The sequence below is a fragment of the Tasmannia lanceolata genome, unplaced genomic scaffold (assembly GCF_043159265.1).
Source record: "Tasmannia lanceolata isolate RefF3 unplaced genomic scaffold, GAP_Taslan_0.1 ptg000012l, whole genome shotgun sequence".
In the NCBI taxonomy this organism is placed as follows: domain Eukaryota; kingdom Viridiplantae; phylum Streptophyta; class Magnoliopsida; order Canellales; family Winteraceae; genus Tasmannia; species Tasmannia lanceolata.
In genome coordinates, this window is record NW_027518689.1 from 38,064,814 (window position 1) to 38,087,039 (window position 22,226).

Consider the following 22,226-nt stretch of genomic DNA (forward strand, 5'->3'; position numbering starts at 1 on the left):
TCTACAAGTCTCATTTTAATGGCAATTCTTTTATTTTTATCGGATGATCTTACGTAGGCCTCGCCTTCACTCCTTCAGTGTGTTAGACTGACGTGAAAACCAACTACACCTTTGATGAAACTTACAGGAGATAGAAATACTTTCTTTTGATAATAAAAATTGAAAAAATAAAACTCATACCCGGTGGGACTCGAACCCACAATCGCCTGATTAGAAGTCAGACGCCTTATCCGTTAGGCCACGGGTACAAGTCATCTGTCCAGGTAGACATATACAATTAATAAATATACTATAAGTTAAGAACTTTGGATTATTTTTGAGAAGATAGAATTTTTCCATCCTTGATCTTTGTATATGAGATTCAATTATTTGGGAGACGCATCATGCAACATCATGGCTCAATCAAGTGTCAATTATCATTCCATTAATCCTTGCCAACCACGATTCATTTCCTCTGGTGGCACAATCGGCCAGGAGATCCTAGACCCTTGATCAAGGGTGATCAAGAAGATCAGTTTAGGGTTTGAAACATAAAGTTAATTTATCGATTCTTTGCAGCCTTGATCTTGTACACGAGATCTTTGATCCACATGCGCCTTGAATGCAATGAAATGAATGGTGGTGGGCCGGTGGCCCATCGTATCAATGGTCTCAAACTCTCAATCACCAATCTTGCTAGGGACCTTCGCAGAAGGCATTTTGCGGAACGGCTGTTGCATGAGAGTGGAGCCACATGGGCTCAGATTTTGTCTTATGCATTTAATTCACCTGAGGTGGCTGCACTTATGCAACAGCCACTTTGCAAATCCCTTAAACATCGACAATGTAGAGTTGGGTTTTGCGATAGGTACATCGTGCTTGCATTTAGAAGCTTGAGGGCTTTGTGGATTTCCAGGGATTTCCCCATTTTATACAAGATGTTGAATATTTGCTTTAGATCTATTTTCCAGGGAAAACTCCATAGAAAAAGAGAGCCAAACACTGTAATGCTTATTTTCCAGGGAAAACTTTTGCTGGATCATGTTCTTTACTTTATAGGGGCTGCTGCAAGGAGATTCAGCCACAGCCAATGGAATGAGTAGCACGGTATCCATGTTATAAACAATTCCAGAACCCAATTGAAATAAACATTCATTCATTCATTTATATGACAAATTTAGGACAAAATTTCAATAATTTCTCTTCATACATCAGAAAAGGTAAAAAATGCATTTCTTGATGCATGACTTCTTGGCTTCAAGCCCGGAAAAGAGAGCGAAAAACTAATAATGAATAACAGGTATGTCAATGAGAGGCTGAAGGCACCTTCCAAAATTTCTTGGTTGCCACAAGAAGCTTCTCCCTTCCATTCGATTCCGGCTCGGGCTCATGCATTCTCACAGTCCATCGTACGGTGCGTGCCATGCGGCCCACCCTGTCGATAGATTCAGGCGAATCCCGAATGATAACTGTTCCTTCTGGACGCAATATTCGATCAATCTCCACCATCAAATCAAGAAGATGACATCTACAACTCCAACAGAAAATGATATCTACAGTATAAGTCCAATGTCCAAACAGCAGACAGAAAAACACAAAAAGAAGTACAGGTCATGCTTGTGCTAGAAAGAGACGGAATCTATAATTACTGATCCTTATGGGGCTGTTTGGATCCAGGTAAAAAAGTCATGGAAATTTTTGCTTTTTCATTAAAAAAAGTAGTCAATGGAAAAGAAATTACAGAGTCCGCTAGGATTTAAATTTTCTCAGTAAACAGGGGAAATTTTTTATTGAGTGTCGTTACAAAAAAGGTTTAATAAAGTGAGGAGTGTTGTTATCAAAACCAATGATTGCGGATGTCATTTCCCTTGAGGAAAAAAAAAATCAAAAGAAACATTTGCAATTCAAGGATGAATTTTCTCTTTGCAGAAGAATATATCCTCATTTTCTGAGTGTTTATCTTTTCACATTCACAGATTATAGGATGAGTGTTCTTGTCATCCATTTATTTAATTTTGAGCGATTTGTCATGTTGCCTAATTGTAAGTAGATATGCACAACATAAATAAATTGTCTATAGGATGGGTGGAAGGCGAAGCTAATTAAATAGTACTCCAATGAAAATAAATGCCTATACTTTATAGATGGTGTTTCAAAGACAAAGCTGGTAACAGATCCTTTATGCTGAAAAAACAAAAGTTTCTAATCCTTTATGCTGAAGAAAACAAAAGCTTCTAGGTAGGCAGTTTTTTTTTTTTCCTTTTTTTTTTTTTAAAGATCTTACAGCAGAGCTATAGATCTCACTCCATTCACAAAGTAAGCAAAACCTCTATTTACATCATGCAACTCTTGTAAGGGCAAATATCGATGATTAAAACACCAAAAAGACTAAGCTTTCATCTAAACAGTTAATAAACCAAGCACATCAATCCATAAATTAGAATACCTGCTCTTGCCCTTACGAGAGCCTCTTATCAATGATTCGATGCTGTCTACATGGATAAGATCATAAGTTCGAGGATATGTTGAAAATGCTTCACACCTGTCAACATTAATTAACCCATCAGCAATGCAATTAAGCATCCATTCCCAACTGGCTCCAGAGTCCCCTATAAAACCGACGAGTCTTTTATTCCTTGCTGCAAATATAAGAATGGGAGCCCAAATCTATAATAACAGTGGTAATAAAGGAGGCTTTCAAAAACTATTCATGAACTAAAATTTTGCCATAAACAATTTCATCCAGATTCACTGGCTTCTAGAAGGACTTTGGGAAAGATGATCTTGAGCATAGTCTAGAGATGAGAGCATTTTTAGAGAAAAGAAACATGCAATCTGTTTAGTACAGTTACCAAGAAGAGTTCTCATAAAGGCAGGGAAGTGAAAGGCCAGTCTGTAATGATTTGCAGGCAGAGCAGGCTAATCTTGTTATAGGCAGCATTTTGTACTGTACGTTTTTATTTTATTTCATTATTTGGACGAGAGAAGATAATGATTTATATTAATAGGGAAAATTACATTTACACCCCTTCTAGTTTCTGACACATCCACTTCCACCCCTATAGTTTAAAACGTGACAAATACATCCCTGTAGTTTCAATTTGTTTAAGGTAGGCCCCCTCAGTTGAAGGTTCGTCCATAGATTGAAGGGTTAGGCTGATCCGATGGAGCTGATTTTTTGGGCACACCCTATCTATGTCAGGGCCCATCAAATGAACGCTTTGGATCATCCAAACAATGTGGGCCCACATTATTTGGATGATTTTTTGGTAGTGTTTGGATTCGGGTATGGGCCCACATTATTTGGATGATCCAAAGCGTTCATTTGCCCAAAAAATCAGCTCCATCGGATCATCCTAACCCTTCAATCTATGGACGAACCTTCAACTGAGGGGGCCTACCTTAAACAAATTGAAACTACAGGGGTGTATTTGTCACGTTTTAAACTATAGGGGTGGAAGTGGATATGTCAGAAACTAGAGGGGGTGTAAATGTAATTTTCCCTTATTAATATTGATGATTGTTCATACTTCATAGTATTGGGTCTACTAGGTGCTATTTTCCCCTTTTATTTCCATAGTGTTTCTCTATATACTCATTTTAAATTCAATTATCAATAAAATGTAAACGCAATCGGCAATAATGTACAGCTTGCCATTAATGAGAAGCAAAGAATTGAAATCAAAACTAGTTAAAATCAAAGGCAATACTATCACTAGTTCAAATCAAAACTTCTTCTTCTTCTAATCATTATCCATGGCACGAAAATGCATCAGAATCTATAGTAGAAAACTTACCAATCATGATAGACACCAATGAGACCTCTATCATAAATAACACCAAGTGTTGATGGTTTGCGAGCTGGAACAACATTCATGACCCAGACAGGATCAGATACAAGAGATGCCGCAAAGCCTCCAAAAAATGCATTCATGTCCATAACGTTGCGTATGGCTGAAGTTCCCAGCTTAACGCCAAGGGATTTCTTGTAATAAGCAACCCGTCTGGCCCAACGCCGTGTATCAGCTTCAAACACATCAATCCCATTTTTCATGAGTGTGACTTTAGAAGGGGGTTTGGTTAGCCGATCTGGCCAATTTGGATTGGACCCAACATCATTTTCTCCCTTGATGGACAACTTACTGACACAGTTCTTCAATTTGTAGTACCTACAAAGGATCAAGAATAAGCATGCATTTCAACAAGGGCACAGACTACACGGAAAAGAAATAAAAAAGAAAAATAATTCTTTTTTTTTTTAACAGGAAGAAAAAGAAATCTTCATTCTTATTTGAGTTAAAAAGTCCAGATTTATACAGTTCTACATTGAAAAATGGGACTTCAGGTCCATGAATCTAAAGTGCTTATGAAATCCAAAAAAGGTTTATAAGTAGCTCACCATCCATCACTTGGGTCCTCAGATTCACTGCACGGATCAAGCCCAAATACATTTTGATTAGGGAGACATGAATCCCTTGGGTTTTTTTTCCAGATGACTGTGTTTCCATTCACAACAATCAGCTCATAACATAAGGCTTGTGCCACAGCCTGAAGCTCAGCCCATTCTTTCTCTTGTTTAGGCCACTGTACGGGTGGACCAGAGATGACTAGGTATCCTCCTGGTCGAAGTAACCGATCCACTTCAACAAAATAAGTTCCATCTGCAATGCCAAGCATAATTCTTGATCAGGGAAAAAAAAAGATTAAAAGGAAATGAAAAGAAAAAAGAAATCAGTAAGGTATATGATGGGGATCGTAGACATCCGTTGCGGACTTATTCTAGGCAGGATCGCACTCAGGAGCCTCGTAGGGATCTTTTTTATTGTTCTTAGGGTTATTTTATTGTCCGTAAGGGCATTTTGGGGATTATTCGGTATTATTAGGGATATTTTGGTCTTTTAATTGATTTTAGGGATGTTTTAGTCTTTTTATTATTGTTGGTTGCCTATATGTAGGCCAGTTTATAGACTTTATTATTACTTTTGATGATTAATTGAGATTATTGCTTGAGTTGTCTTTCCCCTGGACTTCTTTCTTCTTCTTCTTCTACTTCTCTCCTCCTTTCTTCTTCTTCTTCTTTTCTCTCCCTAGCCTACGTCAGTATAGTGCAAGCAGATAAACATAGAGAGAACAAAAGAACTCACTGTAGGCAGTAAATGGGATCAAACATCGAGAGCAGTGCACCAGGTCGAATGAGTACGCAGGAAATGGAAGCCGGCGAGTGCCAAGCATGGCAACAAATGCCGGTATCCCCCTTTCCAATGCAAATTGTATCTGTGCTTTGTGCGAATCTCTTGGTGCAAAGGAAAGAGTTAGAATGTCTTCCTTGAGCATGTATCCTCCGAAGCTGGCTACCTGCACGAGAATGAACAATGCTATCTTTAAAAGCTTATCCTATACAGGAAAAAAAGGACTAATATGCACCAATATGGGCTCAAAGTGACACAGGTATAGATTCTACCCCGCATCCCATATCAAGAGCTGTCCTTAAAACACCTTCACTAATAGGAATATATCGTCCGAGTTTCTCAATATATTGTACAGCTCCATCAGGGAACATAGTGCCTCCGCCTGGGAAAATAAAGTACGGTCCTTCTTCTTTCATCCAACCTTGATGGCCTTTCCTCTCAGCAATCTTGTTATGTGGCATGTTGCTGTGCCATATCTGCAAAAGGAGAAGATTTAAGTATGTATGAATTCTCGTGGTGGTGGAAATATCTAACATGCATGATTATCCAATCTTTGATCTGTGGTTTCACATTTTTATACAATCAAATCTTGTCATTCATTGATAACCAACTAGAATATAGTGTAACGATGCTGAGACAATAATGCAGACGAGCGGTACGTTAAGCAGCAGAAACTGTCAACCAACTTGGAAAATTTTGTATGAATTGTATGCATGCAATCCACATATTATACCTTATTTTGCCTCAATGCAATACAAGTCAACAACTAAACTATTCAAAGCCGGATGTCCACTTCAAGAAGCCTTATAGTACAAAAAGTACCTGGTTTGAAAAACTGAGGGTCTAGCCGAGAAGGGAGAGAATAAGTGTTAAAGTATAAAAGATAAACAACGCCTTTCTCCAACAGCTTAAGCTTTTGGAGAAGTTGGTAAGTTAACATGGTATCAGAGCCAAAGGTCTCGAGTTCAAACCTACCAGATAGCAAAAATCCACATGCGATGGTCAGCCCAAAGTAGGATCACATGTGCCACGTGTTTGCCAAGTGGGCCACATGTTGGGCCAGGGCAACAACTAACCAATAAACAAGTGAGTTTACTTCATGGACTTCCGACTACTATGGAACCAAAGCAGTTGGCACATTTGCATCAACCCGTCCACTCATTTGGAAATATGTTCTACCGAAATTTCGGCAACTTGGGAGCCCCTTTCCAAAACAGCGTCGTTACGCTGTCGACTTCTCTGCAACATCGGAGCCCCCTCCTTTCCAACTAGCGCCGTTACACCGTCGATTTCTCGGCAACTTCGGAAAGCGGGGGAGTGTTAAAGTATAAAAGATAAACAACGCCTTTCTCCAACAGCTTAAGCTTTTGAAGAAGTTGGTAAGTTAACAATAAATTTGTACAAATTCTATAGTAATGGTTGTAAGAGATATATGTTAGTTGATCTGTACAGTTTCGTGAAGCAAAACTAAAGAAAGAAGGCAAAATCCGATTTTGGAGAAGAGTTAAGTCAACATTATGAAGAGAAGACGACACCTAATGTAGAAAAACTAGTGATCATGGTTTTTAATTTCCATCGAAACTAACACGAAACGACCGAAATGTTTCCGTTTTCATCCCCACCAAAACCAAAACCGAAACGACCGAAATGCATAACCCAAAATCGTCAGTATAATAGTGGTATACTATATTAGCATGTATTACATAATTATATTTAAATTTATGTAAAAAGTGGTACATGAGCTATTTATAAATATCTATATAAATTACATGTGAAATTTGGTGTGTACTAAATTATCAGACATGCGCGACAGTGCTTGTCACTAGGTGTTCGATTTTTTAAACCATTATGGATGGTTGTCTTGCTTGTGTGATGCTTTCTAAGTGTGTATTTGTGCTTATTCTAGCATTTTCTGAAGTTTCATCCTTAAATTTCCATCATTTGCATATGTTTCCATGATTTTATAGGTTTCCGACCGAAATTTCCTACCGAAACCGAAACGTTTCCATGACAACTGAAACCAAAATTTAAAACCTTGCCAGTAACCACAGTCAAGACTCTAGTAGGAAGATGGGGAAAATGTCTCCGACAATTTAATGGTGGCAAATCATGTTGCCAAACAACTGATTGAATTACCAGATTCATGTATTGAATTTCCTTCGATCTGTCGGGAGGTACAAATTCGAAACTCATAGGCCGTTCTCACACAATCTAACCATACAATCCAAGCTATCTGAGCTTTGTGTTGAACACCAATTAACCAACTGTAATGCAGCTTACATTTCTCTTCCTAATTTTGAGCATTGCACAATTCATACCCTATTCGGTTAATTCAACCTATGAAGGTTAAAACATTTAAATTTTCCCCATCTCTGTATGAAACCCTAACATATTCTTTACCAGACCATTTACAAAAAAACACCACAATCACCTTCTCAACATCAATTTCTAAACTTTTACGAAAAAAAAAAGAAACGAAACCCCACAATTCTGCTAACATAAAGACAACGGAAGAAAAAAAAAAACCCTAGAATGTCACAAAACGAGCAAAGAATTAAAAAAATACCTTGTGCAAGCTCTCGGGCCAAGGGACGGAGATTCGGTACCCGTGGGTTGGTGGGATCAAACAGAGGGGGGTCTGTTCAGGCACCGGGCAATGACGCTCTCGGTAGAAATTCATGTCTCTGCTGAGCTGGCTGTTCCTCCTGGGATCCTCACAGGGCATGTGATCGACGGAATCGGACGGACAGGATTCGATCGTGAGATGCTGGCCGGAATCGACGAGGGAGAGCAGCCTCTGCCTCTGGCGGGGATCGCTGGAGGAGAGGACGAGAGATCTCCGGCCGGAGGCGGCGAGAGAGTCGCCGAGGGGAGAAAAGGCGAGGACGAAGAATAGGAGGACTGCAAGGAAGAAGAAGAATGATACGAGATCTAAAAGCCTCCATTGCTTGGAGCGATGCTTTGAAGGGGGGAGATTTACGTGTCCCATACTGTCGGATCTGATCAGAGTGCCATTGAAGTAGAATGAATTCTAGGGTTTCGGAATTGTTCTTTCTTCTCTCTCTCTCTCTCTCTCTCTCTCTCTCTCTGCTTAGAAGTTAGAAGAAGGTTGAGGGTGGACAGAAGCTCACAGTCCAGTGATGGATTGGAGAGTGGCTTTGGTTATTTTTCTTTCCTTTTTGGGGGCTTTTCTTTGCTTTGCATCTGGGAAGAAAATAGAGGTGATTTTAAATGAGGTCTGCCCCTAATTATGAAATGATTTACATGTTCCTTTTGGGGATTTCAGAAGCAAGTCCAAAACTGATTATTGGGCTCAAAATAAAATTAAGGCCCTGCTTGTTTTAAGACTGATTATTAGACTCAAAATTAAGCTCTCTTTGTTTTGGGGATTTGTTGGAATGCTAGGGGCCATTGCAGGAGGTATTTCGCTGACGCCTGTTGCATGAGCGACTAGCCGCCTCATTAATAAAGGCAAAATCAGTTGAAAAGTGAGCCTATGTGGCTGCTCTCTCATGCAATAGCCAGTCCGAGAAATGCTTTCACGATGGTCCCTAGCAAATACCTTGTTTTGGATTTTGATAACTAATTATAAGTAAAACACCGGTTGTAACCATGGTTTTAAATTTCGGCGTTCACCGAAACCGAAATTTCGGTTGAAATTCGGTAGAAGCTCACGAAATGTTGGTTTTTTGTCTTGAAATTTCGGCCAAAATTACCGTAATTTCGGCCAAACTATGTAAAGGAATAAAAAATTAGTATTTTATCAAAATTTCGACTGAAACTGCCGAAATTTCGGCTGAAATTTGCAACATTTCGTCGGTTTCGGTTTTCGTGTCGACTAGTCAAAATTTAAAACCATGGTTGTAACTTTGAATCTGATAACCAGTTTTGGAGTCACAATCGATTCTCAAAATCTAAAACAAGCTTGATCTTAATTTTGAGTCCAGTAATCAGTTTTGCATTCACAATTGGTAGCCACTGCAGGAAAAAAATAATTCAGAGACTAAGTGCTGGCTTCTATACAAAAATAAGCAGGGCCTTAATTTAGAATGAATAAGTGCATTTTGATTAAGTGGTGGCCCTATACGAAAATAGTCAATATTGACTATCAACACAACAAAGTAATTAGTTAAGGAATGGCGGGCTAAGAGAGTAGGAGTCCTCAAGAGGTGGATGATGGTGGTTGTATTGTACAAGGTGCCATGCAAGATAGTAGCATTGACATTGGGGTTCTATTTCTTCTAGTATGTGTGGATTCTATCACATTTTATGTAACTTTGCAAGATAATTTCATTGTTACTAATGTAATTTCCTAGTAAGGTGTCAGGGATGCTTACTGGCCAAATTGGTGGGGACAAGCCCACATAAAACATAGTGCAGTGGTGATGGGACCATGATACATACTACCGAAAGATTAGCCCCATTTAGTTAGGGTTTCTTTCTCTTTTTTGGTACGTAAGTTGGGATTGAACCTCCCACCTCCAGATTAAAGAATTAAAGAGCCTTGACCATTGATCAAGAGGCTCAATCCCATTAGTTAGGGTTTCTCGCAAGAAATCAGCTTATCTGTTGGCCTTATGAGATTGAGGAGATACATGGAAATGTGTTTAGGCATATCTCATGCTAGGCCAAACTCATTCACAATATGTAGAAATGTATACATGTATGAGGGATCACAATGTGGCCATTCAAAAAAAATGAGGGATCACAATGTAATTCAATGTGTCGAGAAGATTTGTGAGCGTAGATGCCTACATTCACAGGCAAAGACACGATCTTCCACTATGAGAAAAAATAATATACAAGAACTACAATGGATTAACGCACAAAACCCGTAAACTCGCAACCTTTTCCTTGTCCTCTAAACTAAGACTGTACAAAAGAGAAACCCGAGAAGAAATTCTCCTCTTCTTCCTTTCTCTCATCCTCCTCTTTGCAGCCGCTACACAAAGAGACACTCCGCCAAGAGAAAAACGCCACTCTCGCCTATTTGTATCTTAGGTTTCCCAAAAACCAAAAAAAAAACCTTTCTATTTTAACTTCCCTCTACACCCTGGGAAACAAGGCAACTTTCCCAACACAATGGAAGCACGGGCTTATCCATGTATTTTTTTGTCGGCATTTTTACAAAGTAGCCCTTCTAACACACTTAAAATGCACACGCCCTTCATTGAAGTACCACCAAGGAAAGGAGGACTTGAAGATGAGCTGAAGCTGAGAAGTGATCTAAAGAACAAATCATTCGTGGGTGAGCTCCAATCTTCAACAAGGATGGGTTCTTTGATCTCTTCAGCCGCACCCCAAATCTTCTGCCCTCTGATATTTTTATTAGAGGATCTTTCTAACCGACTAAGCAAACAGCTAATCGGAGCGGTATTCTCCTGTACTCACTTTAGGAAAGATTCTCTACTCTATCCCTACTGGCAGCAAGCTAGCCTGATAGCCGCCACAAAAGGAGAATAGAAAATTGATCCAATTTCTACCTACTATTATGATATTACGATCAGATTGGATACCGAACAACATTCAGGAACAAATTTAAAAAATAAAATATTTTAATTTCTTACAAAAATTATATTATGTATGAGAGAATATTTACATTTTTTTTTATAAAAATACGAAAATACCCATATAACCTATAATAAACCATGTTATAAAATAACTAAAATATCATTATAATTTGAGGTATGCTAAACTCGGGCTGAAAGGGCGCCCCCATTGGCTGAAAGTGGCCAAACTATCATTAAATGCACTTTGGCCACACTAATGTGGGCACCCTTTAAGCCCCTTTTTTTGCAAGGGCACCCCTTACTTTAGCGTAGAAAGCACATATAGAAATTTTTGGAAAATCATCGGTCTGTAATCGATTTTGGACCGGTCTACGTGTTTTAAATATGTATCTATAATTTTTTTGGATCCAATTGAATCGTGAAAAATGGATCCGTCAGAATACAATTGGTGTTTAGATCCAATTTAATGGAGTAGAACCTATCCAAGTCCAGTGATACCTCTATCTAATTCCTAATAACTTAGCTTGATATGCGGCTAGTTATGGGTGAAAAATGATCTGGTCTTGGACCAAACTTTGATAAAATGAGAAAAGTAAAGAAAGAAACCGGCCCAAGCCCAACCGAGCCCAATTAAACAAAACATATCGGCCCAATTCCCTTGTTGGGCCGGCCCACTTGCACCTATTAGTTGCTACATCTAAGAGTTTGTAATGTCATCCAACTATTGTGAGAGGCATTTGTCCTTCATGACACACCAAACCCCCACATGAAATAAAAACCGCAAAAATAAGAATTTCTATTTAAAGATAATCACTAAACATGTTATACTTGTAATGCTATTCTCAATTGCGAGCAATGGGTAGTGAGAAGGGAGGAGGGGTGATAGGAGTTGTGATGTTGCTCTCTTGTGCGGCATCGGCCATGGCCGCTGTGGAGTGCTCAACGGTGACGTCGCTCCTCTCGAGCTGCTCTAGCTTCATCACTAACGGTGCACCCGAACCGTTTGTGTGGTCACCGTGCTGCAATGCGGTGTTGAGCTTGAACAACATTGCCAACACGCTAGATAATAGGGAGTCTGTGTGTAGGTGCTTGATGGGTCTGATAAACACATACAATCCCAACGCAACAACAATAGCTAGCTTGCCTGGTTTATGTGGCATTTCTCTTGGTTTCACTATAGAACCTGATACTGACTGTAATGGGTAATCTCTCTCTCTCTCTCTCTCTCTCTCTTCCATTGTGTTTCCAATAAAAAGGGGGTGGAAATTTATATCAGTAGTTCTATGTTTTGATAATAAAATTATCATAATAATTTTATTAGTTGCATGCACCGAATTTCCTCTAGGATCGTTTATCGTGAATATATAACTAGAATTCTTGGCTCATGTTATGCATCGGTGTAAAATAATGAGCCCTATCCCATCAAAACATGAGTTAAATGGTGGGCCCAGCCACGATGGTGGGACATGGGGCCAGTCATGGGTGTAAAATGGTGGGTCCCTCCCTATGCATGGATTGGATGGAGATGGGCCCCACTCATGGCTGTAAAATGGTGGGCCTGCAATATGGAATGTTTGGGTAGAGATGGTGGGCCCTACCAAATAAAAAACATTAAGGTGTAAAATGGTGGGCCCCCCACCCATGCTATGGATTGGTGTAAAATGATGGTCATCAATTTATCAAATCCTGTCTTTTGAAATGATGGGTCATACCCGTGCTAAAAAATCCCCCATTTCAAAAAATCGAGTAAAATTTTTTTATGGAAAAGGTTTTCCAATAAAAAATTACCAGAGGAAAAGAAAACGCATGACAAAGGAAAGGAACAAGTTTAGTATTAGATAGATAAATATGGTTCTTCATTTTTCTTCTTTGAGATTTATAAGAGTGCAGAAAGAAACTAACTAGTTATCTTACATGGGTTTACATTGTGCAGCATTAGCAGTCCTTCGAATGGCGCGTGATTTCAAGCTTGACGGTAGAAGGGATGAGAAAGTTAAAGCTGCCATGAAGCTGCAGCCTGCATGAAGAGAAGCGTGAAGGCTTCTCTAAACGGCCGTACTGGTTTCCTTACCTTTCTTTTTAGCTTTTTCTTCTTCTTTTTTTCTTTGGCTAAGGAGAATACGAGATGGATATAGATGGCTTTGAATTGTTTTGCATTTGCTTCATGGGCTGCCATATACTGATGAGTTATATATTATCGGGGTCTAATTACAGGACCTAATGGTCAAAATAATAATGGATCCCACATATATATTAATTAATGATGTATTTAGTAGGGCTAAGATTGAAGGTCAAAGCGCCGAAAAATCAATAAAACCGTCAGATAAACTGTCGTATACTAGCAAAGCTTACAAGCAAGGGTGCGATGGAGGCCCTATGATGAAAAACTCATAAGACTCGTGTATAAGGTAATGAATTATATGTTGGGGTTCCACGCAATAGCAAAATAGTCCCACATCGGTAAAGTGAGGTAGTTGGGGTTCCAAACAAAAGTAAATAATCCCACATCAGATAAGTTAAATGGATGGGCCTGAGTCATAAGAGAATGGGCACCCTCCCTCTAAAGGCTAGCTTTTAGGGGGTGAGTTCTACGCGGTTAAGACGTGGTAACCCGGATTGGCTATGAGGGCGGGAATATACCTCGGGGAAGATCTCAGAGGGTTCCACACAAAAGCAAATAGTGCAACATCGGATAAGTGAAATAGATGGGGATGGGTTATAAGGGAATGGGCACCCTCCCTCTAATGGCTAGCTTTTAGGGGTGAGTTCTACCCGGGTAAATTCCCTACATATATAATAATAGTAGGGACAATATTTAACATTTCTTTTAAAAGGGAAGGAAAGCTACTTCTGGTGTTTTAAATTTAAAAACTTTAGGACCAAAAATTTGTGTTTGGCCATTCCAGACAAAATGATCTTTCTATCTTGGAAAGCCCTTCCCTGAGCAACTAAACAAAGGAAAGTAGTGAAAGAAATTTACATCTCTAGTGTAAATTGTTAAAGAAATTACTTGAGTAAGATATTTAAAATTACAAATAAATTTACATTTATAAATTATATAATATTTATTGGAAACTTTACATTAGTAAGGCCTTAATGGCACCCACTATGCAAGAAGATTATTCATGCTAAAGCCATTGCTTCTGTGACTCAAAATTTTTGCGGTAAAATTAAAGCAAGGTCTTGTCTTTTCTTTTTAACGAATTGCAAAACTTTAAAGGATTAGAGTGCCATTATTGAAACAAGAGAGTGCTGATATCGATTCCCTTTGTAACCAATAAGCGATGATCTTTATACTTTTCTGATTGGCTGTTAATATAAGTGTAAACTAAGGAGGATAGTGCCACTATCAAAACAAGAGAGTGAGGATAGCATTTTCCTTCAAATATAATTTCAAACATGTGGTTTCTTTACATCCATTTTTGTAATTAATGTTTATTTATTCTAGAGATCTCAAGGCTACTTATATTGGCACCACCATGTTTTGATAATTTGACAAACTCGCGTAGTCTTTTCTTTTTAAATTGTGAGAGCTCCTGGGGAAGTGAATAACCTTTGACATCTTTTTCAATAACAAAAGATGATGAGTCAGTGCAATTATCAAAACATGGCTGCAATTATCAAAACATGGCAGTGCGAATATCAGTAGCTTATTGCAATGATAAAGTTTGGGCAGTGATAAATCGACTCCACTCCCAAATATCTTAAGGAGTCGACTTATCACTGCCCTAAAGTTTTGCTTTCACTTTAAGAAAGATTTCAGATGATTGCAACATTGAATACGTGACAAAATCTTTCACATTTTGAAAGTTACAAAATTATGCATGTGACCACCTCATTTTGTCCTATTAAGTAAAAAGGTAAAAGCAAATCAAATAAAAATGTGACATAGTAGAAAATGGCTATATATTTGAGGAAATGATATAGACAAAAGTACAAAACCATGTTTTGATAGTATGCACAACCCACCCTGTCCTATATGCTTTAACCATCTGTTACAATTCCCAAAAAGCTGTGGTTAAAGCATATAGGAGAAATTGAGTTCGTGCCGATTATCAAAACATGTTACTCGTACCAGCTCCTTATATTTTATCCCTGGCAGATTACTATATGAGAAGAATATATTCTTTACAATGACATCTCTCGATAGTCGTAAATGAAGCTAACTTTTACTAAGTTGGAATGGAGTTCATGTGACCATTGATGGGATTTTAATGGTTTTTTAAAAGACTGACCGACTGACAAGAATATATTCTCACTAATTAAATTTCTATTGAGTGAAGTGACATTCGCACTCCTTTATTCCAAGTGCATCACTTCCAGTACCACATGAAACCACTATCTATGGATTCTTTGCACGATTCAATCTCTCAGATGAGATCCCCATTAAATCAACGGTCCACATAACGAAGCAAATATGCCATCAAGATAAGAACATCTTGCGTAGTGGACCTAACAAACTGTATCTAAATAAGACGAATGCTAAACTGAAGGGCAAAGTTGCAAAAAACCAACTAGAAGGGCACCCTATTGGACCATCTTACCATGCATTTATTATTCCTTTAATTTTATGTTTTTCTCTGCCGCTATATATGCACTTTAGTGAGATTGTCCAATAGAGGTGCCCTTGTAGCTGGTTTTTGCAAGTGCACCCTTCAGTTTAGCAATACCAATGGTTTATTTGTTGGTGGTGTCTAGAAAATTATCTCCACATGACAGATGATCTTCCAATCTAATTCAATCCCCAACAAATGAATGGTTTGGATCGCCCAACAACGTGGGTCCCACTAATTTATTTTCCTGCATGTAACTTACTTTGGACCGTGAGATTCATTGACAAGCTACAAAACAAAAAAGGGCAAATCTGTAAATTTAACTGACCGGCCGACGAAATAGACATGGAGCGTGTGTCATTTACTGGCCAAAAAGAAAAGTGGGTCCCATGGATCACTTCATTTTGACTCATGAGATCTCGGTCTGATCGTATTCACTCACTATATGCCGACAAGGGACTCATCCAAAATAAAAATAAATAAATTCCTCCGCGCGTATGAAATCAGATTAACAAAATTAATGTGTTCGTAAGGTGGTCCACGACCGTAGCGTCACCGGCACTCGCCCACCGACATTTCTCCCTTGAATTTTCCACTCTATTGAAGTCGGTGGGCCATGAAGACAAAAAATGGGTCCGTAATATGCACCTGCATTTCAACGAGAAATACACATTTTTTTGTTTTTGGGGGAAAAATACACTTAGACCCTCTGTGTTTCTGACACACTCAACTTAACCCCTAATGTTTAAAAAGTTACAAGTAGACCCTCTGTGTGTAAGATGAACCCCCTAAGTTGACAGTTTGTCCACAGATTGAAGGGTTCGGATGATCCGATGGAGCTGATTTTTTAGGCACATCCTATCTACGTCAGGGCCCATCAAATAAAGGCTTTGGATCATCCAAACAATGTGGGCACACTGTGTTTTTGGTAGTGTTTGGATTCGGTTATGGGCCCGTATTGTTTGGATGATCCAAAACGTTCATTTGATAGGCCCTGACATAGATAGAGTGTGCCCAAAAATATCAGCTCATTGATCGGATCATCCTAGCCCTTCAATCTGTGGACGAACCGTCAATTATACAAATTGAAACCACATGGGGTCTACTTGTAACTTTTTAAACATTAGGGGTTAAGTTGAATGTGTCAGAAACCACAGGAGTCTAAGTGTAATTTTCCCTCTTTTTTTCTTTTTTTTTTTCTTTTGGAAACTGGTTAAGAACACCGGCTGTTAGGCTTCTTCCTAAAAGACACTTGTTAGGCGATCTTGTAAGGTCCGGCCAAATGATGCAGAGAATACTATGATTCTTCTAAATTTGTGTCCAATAATCAGGTTTTGGACTCACTATTCCTTGTGAGAATGAGAACACATGAAAGAGGTGTTGACTCGGAGGGTGTTAGCCGAGCTAAGTAAAATACTATAGAAAGGAAGAAACCATATCTACGCACTCAATGACGAAGCAAAATGGGTTTTCAAGCTACAATCCAACATAAAAGTAAACCCTATCTGCAACAACTTTCAATGTATAATTTATAGCCGACCTCAATAAAATAATTGGATCTAGACCGTTTGTTTAATCGGATGGACGTTGGGGGGAATTCATTGTAACACCCAGTCAATGGTCAGCGACTTGTTGACAGCGAAATATCAGTGTCCAATGTTTGGCTGTTCAACTGAAGATTTTATATGATTTAAGGACGTGTAATTCCTTGGGATGAAGAAAAAAGTACAGCCAGGACCACCTATTTGGCTGATCAAATACTTGGTCTAAAAAGAATTTAAAGAATGTTAGGATTATCCTAAGGGTACAACTTGGGTCGGGTTGGATCAGGTTAAGGCCAACCCTAGCCCAACCCAAGTTAACATTCCTTCAGACCTGACCCGAGCCTCGAGGATGGTCATCCCTAACCCAGCCCGCCTCTATAGTGTCTCAACCCTAACCCAACTAATCTAACCTGTTTTTCCAAATCCGATCAGGTTGAGTCAGGTTGGGTTTGGGCTCAACTAGAGCTAAACAGAAAAATACAAGGAAAAAACATAGCCCAAAAGAAATCAGGATAAAATTAGAGGACAGAGGTTGGGTTCGGGTCGGGTTGCCAAGGTCTCAACGCTAACCAAGCCGAAATTAAATCGGGTTGGCTTTTCCCAACAACCTAACCTAACCTCAGGAAATGCCAACCCAACCCGAGCCAAAGTAGGGCTAAACCCGTCCCAATTTGCACCCCAAGATTATCCTAAGCAGAAGAATTCTGGGTAATTGCTTAATCTACAGCGAGACTAACAAATGAATGGATTAGATCAACCAATCAGAGTGTTCTCATCGGCATTTGGCTGGATTCTTGGTTTCCAAGCCATAATAAGCAGGCACAAGAAATTGTGAGCTGGGAAGGAGCATATTGTTTTTCAAGTTAAGGCATTAACAGAAACAAGAAAACCTTTTTCCTTTCAAGATAGATAAACAAGTAACATGTTAGTCTTGCAACAAGAGAACAGAAACACAAAATAAACAAAAGATCCATCCATACAGTTCTACTAGTTCTAGTATCATCTGGTGCGGCTTATACCATTACATCCGACCACTTCGTGAGTCGGCATTCCTAATCTATCCAACCGGCCCGAGCCTGGATACGCCTTGCTTGTGAATTTGACATTCAAAGATGAAGACTTCTCACCACACCCATGAACTGAAAGCTTTTTCAAGGAACTGGATTTCTCGAACTCCAGTCTCTGCCTTGGTGCACTCAGAGACCGGACCTTAGCCCGCGAAGCTTCAGTGTTTGCCATGTAATTTGGATGATCTGAATACCCACTAAAGAAACTTCGCGAGCACTCACTCTTCGACGGGGTAAAGGGCCCTCTCTTTGCACTTCCAGGTCTCGAAGAAGCCGAGAAGAATTGGGGACTGTTGTTAGCCGTGCAGAAGGATGAGTCATCCTTCTGCATTTTGACAGAAGACGGGCTGGAAATCGACAACTGAGCAGTTGTGGAGTCTTTTGAAGGTGAGTCGGGCAGTGTGGTGAAGCTGTGACTGTTCATAGTGGAGTTAAAGGACTGGGGATTATTGTTCCTCCGTTTGGAATTGAAATGTGGTCTCCCTGGATCTACTTCAAGGATCTTGGCATTTTCTTCGTCTATTAGTTTTGTTGGGGTTCCATGAGAATCCCATGATCGTTCCTCCATCCAACGATCTAACCAGTTCCAACCCATATGCATTTTATCCATGTCCGGGACATCCTTAGTATTTGATTTGGAGGTATTCCTCTGCATGTAAGAGAACCAATGTGAATCCAGCGAATTCTAATATGTGGTTGGAAGTAAAAAAAAATTGGTCGTCTTACCCCACAGAACAGAGAACATACCTTGAGCACTGCAGACCCATCATGTTTGGAGCTGTTTGCTCGAATTGCAGGTTCATATTTCTCTGGAGTTGCAGGGCCCTGCACGTAAACCAACAGATAAAATCTATCTGTAATAAGACAAACTTATCCTCAAGAAATATGAACCCAAGTACTTTAAAACAGAACAGGATCTATCCACCATTCATAACAGTATAAACCGCAAAAAATTGCTGAAAACATGCACCAATTGTAGCTTTCCCAGGCATTCCATATGCTAGCAAATGGATGTGAATGTATAAACCTATTTATTTTGTCACTCGAATTTTGGACTGTTCTGCTCAGGCTACACATGTGCTAGAGACAGCCCATGTGTGGTGCACTAGAGAGCACTATACAATTGCCTGTAAACCCACAGGCATTCAAGTATAAATTCCCCTGTTTTGATCAAATAAAAAATCTTATGCAATGAGACCCAGCAAGTAGATCATCTCTCCGGTCCAATTGATACTAACTTAGGTAAAAGCAATTGTGAAATACTTTGTAAGGAAGGCAGAATCGCTCCTGAGAAAAAAAAAATCTATTGTTTCTGTCCAGTAGCAGCACAGCTGAGATTGGATGCATATACCACACAATCAGTTGACTAGTTTTGTGGCTCTCTGCCTAAGGATGACTTTTCCAAAAAACAGATTACAGCAAGTAACATTGGCCAGACTAGCTTTTAGGCTTAAGCCAATGCAGACCTTAGGTTTTCACAAATAAAACCCTAATTCGCAAAATAATTCCCAATTAGTCATTGAAAACTATGAAATAGCTAAACTATTGAACTTTCTTAAAAATAATTCTAAGTCCCTAAATAATACGCCAAATTCTTTTTGAAGAAGAATATGCTTCAATCACTTCTAAAATCACAATTTTCAGCTAAAGAATTAGCCTCAGCCTAGATTATTGCAATTTCATAAGCAAACAAAAGAGAACAAATTGGACAAAAAAATCATGCTTTTAGAGTTACTCAAAGAATACTCTAACAAAAAAGTTGAGCACTGTATCTAATGTTTGTTAGGATAAAAAGCATTTAGGGACTAAATGGAAATATAATTTTTTGGCTAAATCCTGATTGTTGATGAGTAACAGATATACAGAGTAGGGAATTATAAGTAAAAATCCCTTAACAGGTCATTGATGACTAAGAGATCAACAGTTTTAAACAAGATCTTTGCAATTTAAGCATGAATCACATACGCACACAACTGAAAATTCCAAGCAAAGTAAATTGCAAAAAACAGGTAGATATGAATTCAACTTACAGGGTGAGCTTGGGAGATTTTGGTGGGGACTGGAAATCGACTCGCTCGGACACGGGCCTGAACTCTCACCAATGCCTGCATGCATCGCAGTGTCTCCGCGGCTTGCTTTCTCACAATGTTGCCTCTAACCAGGGCTTGAAGCTTAACAAGCCCTTTCAGAGCCCGTAAAGCCCTCCTTGCCTTCAAACAAACAAAAAAATCTTAACAAAAGCTGGTTTAAAACATTAAACCCCTGTTCATTTACGATTATGGCAACAGATTGTGAGTCAAAAACCAATTATTGGACTCAAAATTACGCTTAGACCCTGTTCGTTTGAGATTATGTCAACCGATGGTGAGCCTCCAAACTGATTATTGGACTCAAATTACATTAATTTTGAGTCCAATAATTGGTTTTGGTTGCCATAATCTTAAACAAACGTGCCTAAGTAAGAAAATGACATCTCTACAGAAAAGTAACGCACCACCTTTTCCCTCTCCTATGCTATTAAAATTTATTTATTGTAAGATCTCTACCCAATCAATCTCTCAGAATTTTACAGAATTACCCCTCAAAAGACAACCATCCATGTAGACATTGTACATCATTTTTCAGAAAAAGGGAGGAAAAAGATGATGATGATGTAAGATAAGACTTTTATTTCCCTCGCAGAAGAAAAAGAAGAAGATAAGATTAAAGTCAGAAATACTTTTTTTCTGAAGAATCAGTCAATTTTAGTCATCAAAATTTCAAAACTTCAAATTTCAAAATCCAGAAATCAAATTCATAGAAGCCGCGGGCTTTTTATGAAGACTTCAAATGCACTGGAGTACTTGCTAAAGTAAGATCACGTCAATAAATTTTCTTTATCAGAGAAGCATAAGGGCAGAACTGTCATTTAAAGACACATTTTGAAGAATTATCATAGGATTTAATGAGAGTGAGGGTAGAATGAAGCATACTATTACTACCCCTATGATGTCAGTGAAACCGCGTTTCCGACTAAAATTAGAAAGGAGACTTCTGTAATCGATTATCCATTAATGTGATACGGTGAGGAAACAAAAAGAATTATTTGAGGAAGCGAATGTAAATATAGTAACGTTGAGGTTAGGGGTTCCAATAAAATTCTGGCAAGAAAAATTTAACAAAAAATCGAATTTCAAAATGGCGAAAATAGAGCCCTGAACAGAAGCAGATCTGATCTTGCAATGAGTCCAGAATGTACTGAAAGATCGATTTTGCAACCAAAGGAAAAAAAAACGAAAATCGAAAGTGCAGGAATAATCCATGAAAAATCGATGTTCCTCTGAAACAGAAGCTTTCATGGCAGATCTAGCAAAACGTTCAGTAAAACCAGAGACATAATCCCGTTAAGAATATAAGCTCGTTTTTTTTTTTCTTTTATGATTTTTTCAAGGAGGATTTTGTAATTTCCCATAAAAAGAAGAAGGCTCACCAAATAACCTCGAAAAGCGGCCTGTATCTTAACCGACGCCCACTCCTCCCTCTTTCCGCTAACGTACGCTGCCGTGGCGCACCGCCCAGTACTCGTCAGCCTGACAACCGCGGCGGCGGCTTGAGCCGCCACCACCGCAGCTTCGGCTACAGCCGCAGTCGCAGCGGCTACTGCTATCGCGTGCTTATTGGGGTCCACTCCTTCGGCAACATAAGATGAGGAGTTTGATTCCTCTCTGTAAGACCCTTTCCTCTCTTCGACTCCCACTTGAGGCGGCTGAGACGATTGAGCCGGTTCAGCCGTATGCTCCCTGTCCCTGAAAGATCTCGCAAAACCCCACTTTTTCTTCGGCGGCTTAACATCTGAAGCCGCGGGCGTTACGCCTCCCTTCTTCCCACCTAACAAGCCCCGAAACCACCTCGCTGTTTTACCCATTTTAACACCGGAAAACCGCTAGCGGTTTTGAAAACTGGTCATGGCATTGAGTTAGGAACTCCATTTTTTGGGAGGAACAACGGAGACAAGAGCGACGGGGAGAGTTGTTGAGGGCTGTTGATGGGATTCGGATAGTCCAAATATATATGTGTGTATTATAATAGGAGGAATGGGAAAAGGTTAAATAACATACAAATCCCAAGGCGGGGTTTGGTAGCGACTATAACAGAAAAGAATTTCGCAGCTCACTTTTCAGCAGATTTTGTCTTAATTCATTTTATTCCTCTCAGGTGGTTTCTATCTCGTGCAACAGCTAGCTGAGAAAAAGCCTCTAACAAATCCCAAGGCTACTGATATTGGCACCACCGTGTTATAAAAATCGCACAGACTCAGCTTGTCTTTTCTGTTTTAACTACCTTCCCTTGTTCCCCTCTTGGTTACTCTATCGGTAAAGACAATAACTACAGGGGGGGAGTCGAT

At 39.3% G+C, this 22,226-nt stretch overlaps 2 protein-coding genes, 1 non-coding gene and 1 pseudogene across 3 annotated transcripts; 1 reads left to right on the forward strand and 3 right to left on the reverse strand.

The window, feature by feature from the left end:
* Positions 1 to 175: 175 nt before the first annotated feature.
* Positions 176 to 248, reverse strand: TRNAR-UCU (transfer RNA arginine (anticodon UCU)). The gene has a single exon. It is a non-coding gene; the product is annotated as a tRNA-Arg (tRNA).
* Positions 249 to 1,110: 862 nt separating this feature from the next.
* LOC143888123 (putative pectin methyltransferase QUA3) lies at positions 1,111 to 8,445 on the reverse strand. Its single transcript, XM_077392444.1, has 7 exons — positions 7,735 to 8,445; positions 5,441 to 5,644; positions 5,124 to 5,334; positions 4,379 to 4,640; positions 3,777 to 4,148; positions 2,426 to 2,521; positions 1,111 to 1,507 (listed from the first exon to the last, which is right to left on the reverse strand). The coding sequence occupies exons 1-7, from the start codon at positions 8,155 to 8,157 to the stop codon at positions 1,285 to 1,287; spliced, it is 1,791 nt and encodes a 596-aa protein (XP_077248559.1). The 5' UTR covers positions 8,158 to 8,445; the 3' UTR covers positions 1,111 to 1,284.
* A 3,088-nt stretch (positions 8,446 to 11,533) lies between these two features.
* LOC143888777 (putative non-specific lipid-transfer protein 14 pseudogene) lies at positions 11,534 to 12,703 on the forward strand (annotated as a pseudogene).
* A 4,949-nt stretch (positions 12,704 to 17,652) lies between these two features.
* LOC143888124 (protein IQ-DOMAIN 22-like) lies at positions 17,653 to 21,886 on the reverse strand. Its single transcript, XM_077392445.1, has 4 exons — positions 21,312 to 21,886; positions 19,873 to 20,052; positions 18,590 to 18,667; positions 17,653 to 18,491 (listed from the first exon to the last, which is right to left on the reverse strand). The coding sequence occupies exons 1-4, from the start codon at positions 21,744 to 21,746 to the stop codon at positions 17,775 to 17,777; spliced, it is 1,410 nt and encodes a 469-aa protein (XP_077248560.1). The 5' UTR covers positions 21,747 to 21,886; the 3' UTR covers positions 17,653 to 17,774.
* Between the last annotated feature and the right edge of the window lie 340 nt (positions 21,887 to 22,226).

What these genes read in the sequence shown, in the direction of transcription:
- LOC143888123 (XM_077392444.1), bottom strand. Translation starts at nt 8,157, where the DNA reads ATGGGACACGTAAATCTCCCCCCTTCAAAGCATCGCTCCAAGCAATGG. An exon ending in GGCCCGAGAGCTTGCACAAG is followed by an intron (nt 5,645 to 7,734) that starts GTATTTTTTTAA and finishes CTCCTTTTGCAG; the next exon opens with ATATGGCACAGCAACATGCC. An exon ending in ATTGGTGTCTATCATGATTG is followed by an intron (nt 2,522 to 3,776) that starts GTAAGTTTTCTA and finishes TAATGTTGACAG; the next exon opens with GTGTGAAGCATTTTCAACAT.
- LOC143888124 (XM_077392445.1), bottom strand. Translation starts at nt 21,746, where the DNA reads ATGGGTAAAACAGCGAGGTGGTTTCGGGGCTTGTTAGGTGGGAAGAAG. An exon ending in AAATCTCCCAAGCTCACCCT is followed by an intron (nt 18,668 to 19,872) that starts GTAAGTTGAATT and finishes GTTTACGTGCAG; the next exon opens with GGCCCTGCAACTCCAGAGAA. An exon ending in ATGGGTCTGCAGTGCTCAAG is followed by an intron (nt 18,492 to 18,589) that starts GTATGTTCTCTG and finishes TCTTACATGCAG; the next exon opens with AGGAATACCTCCAAATCAAA.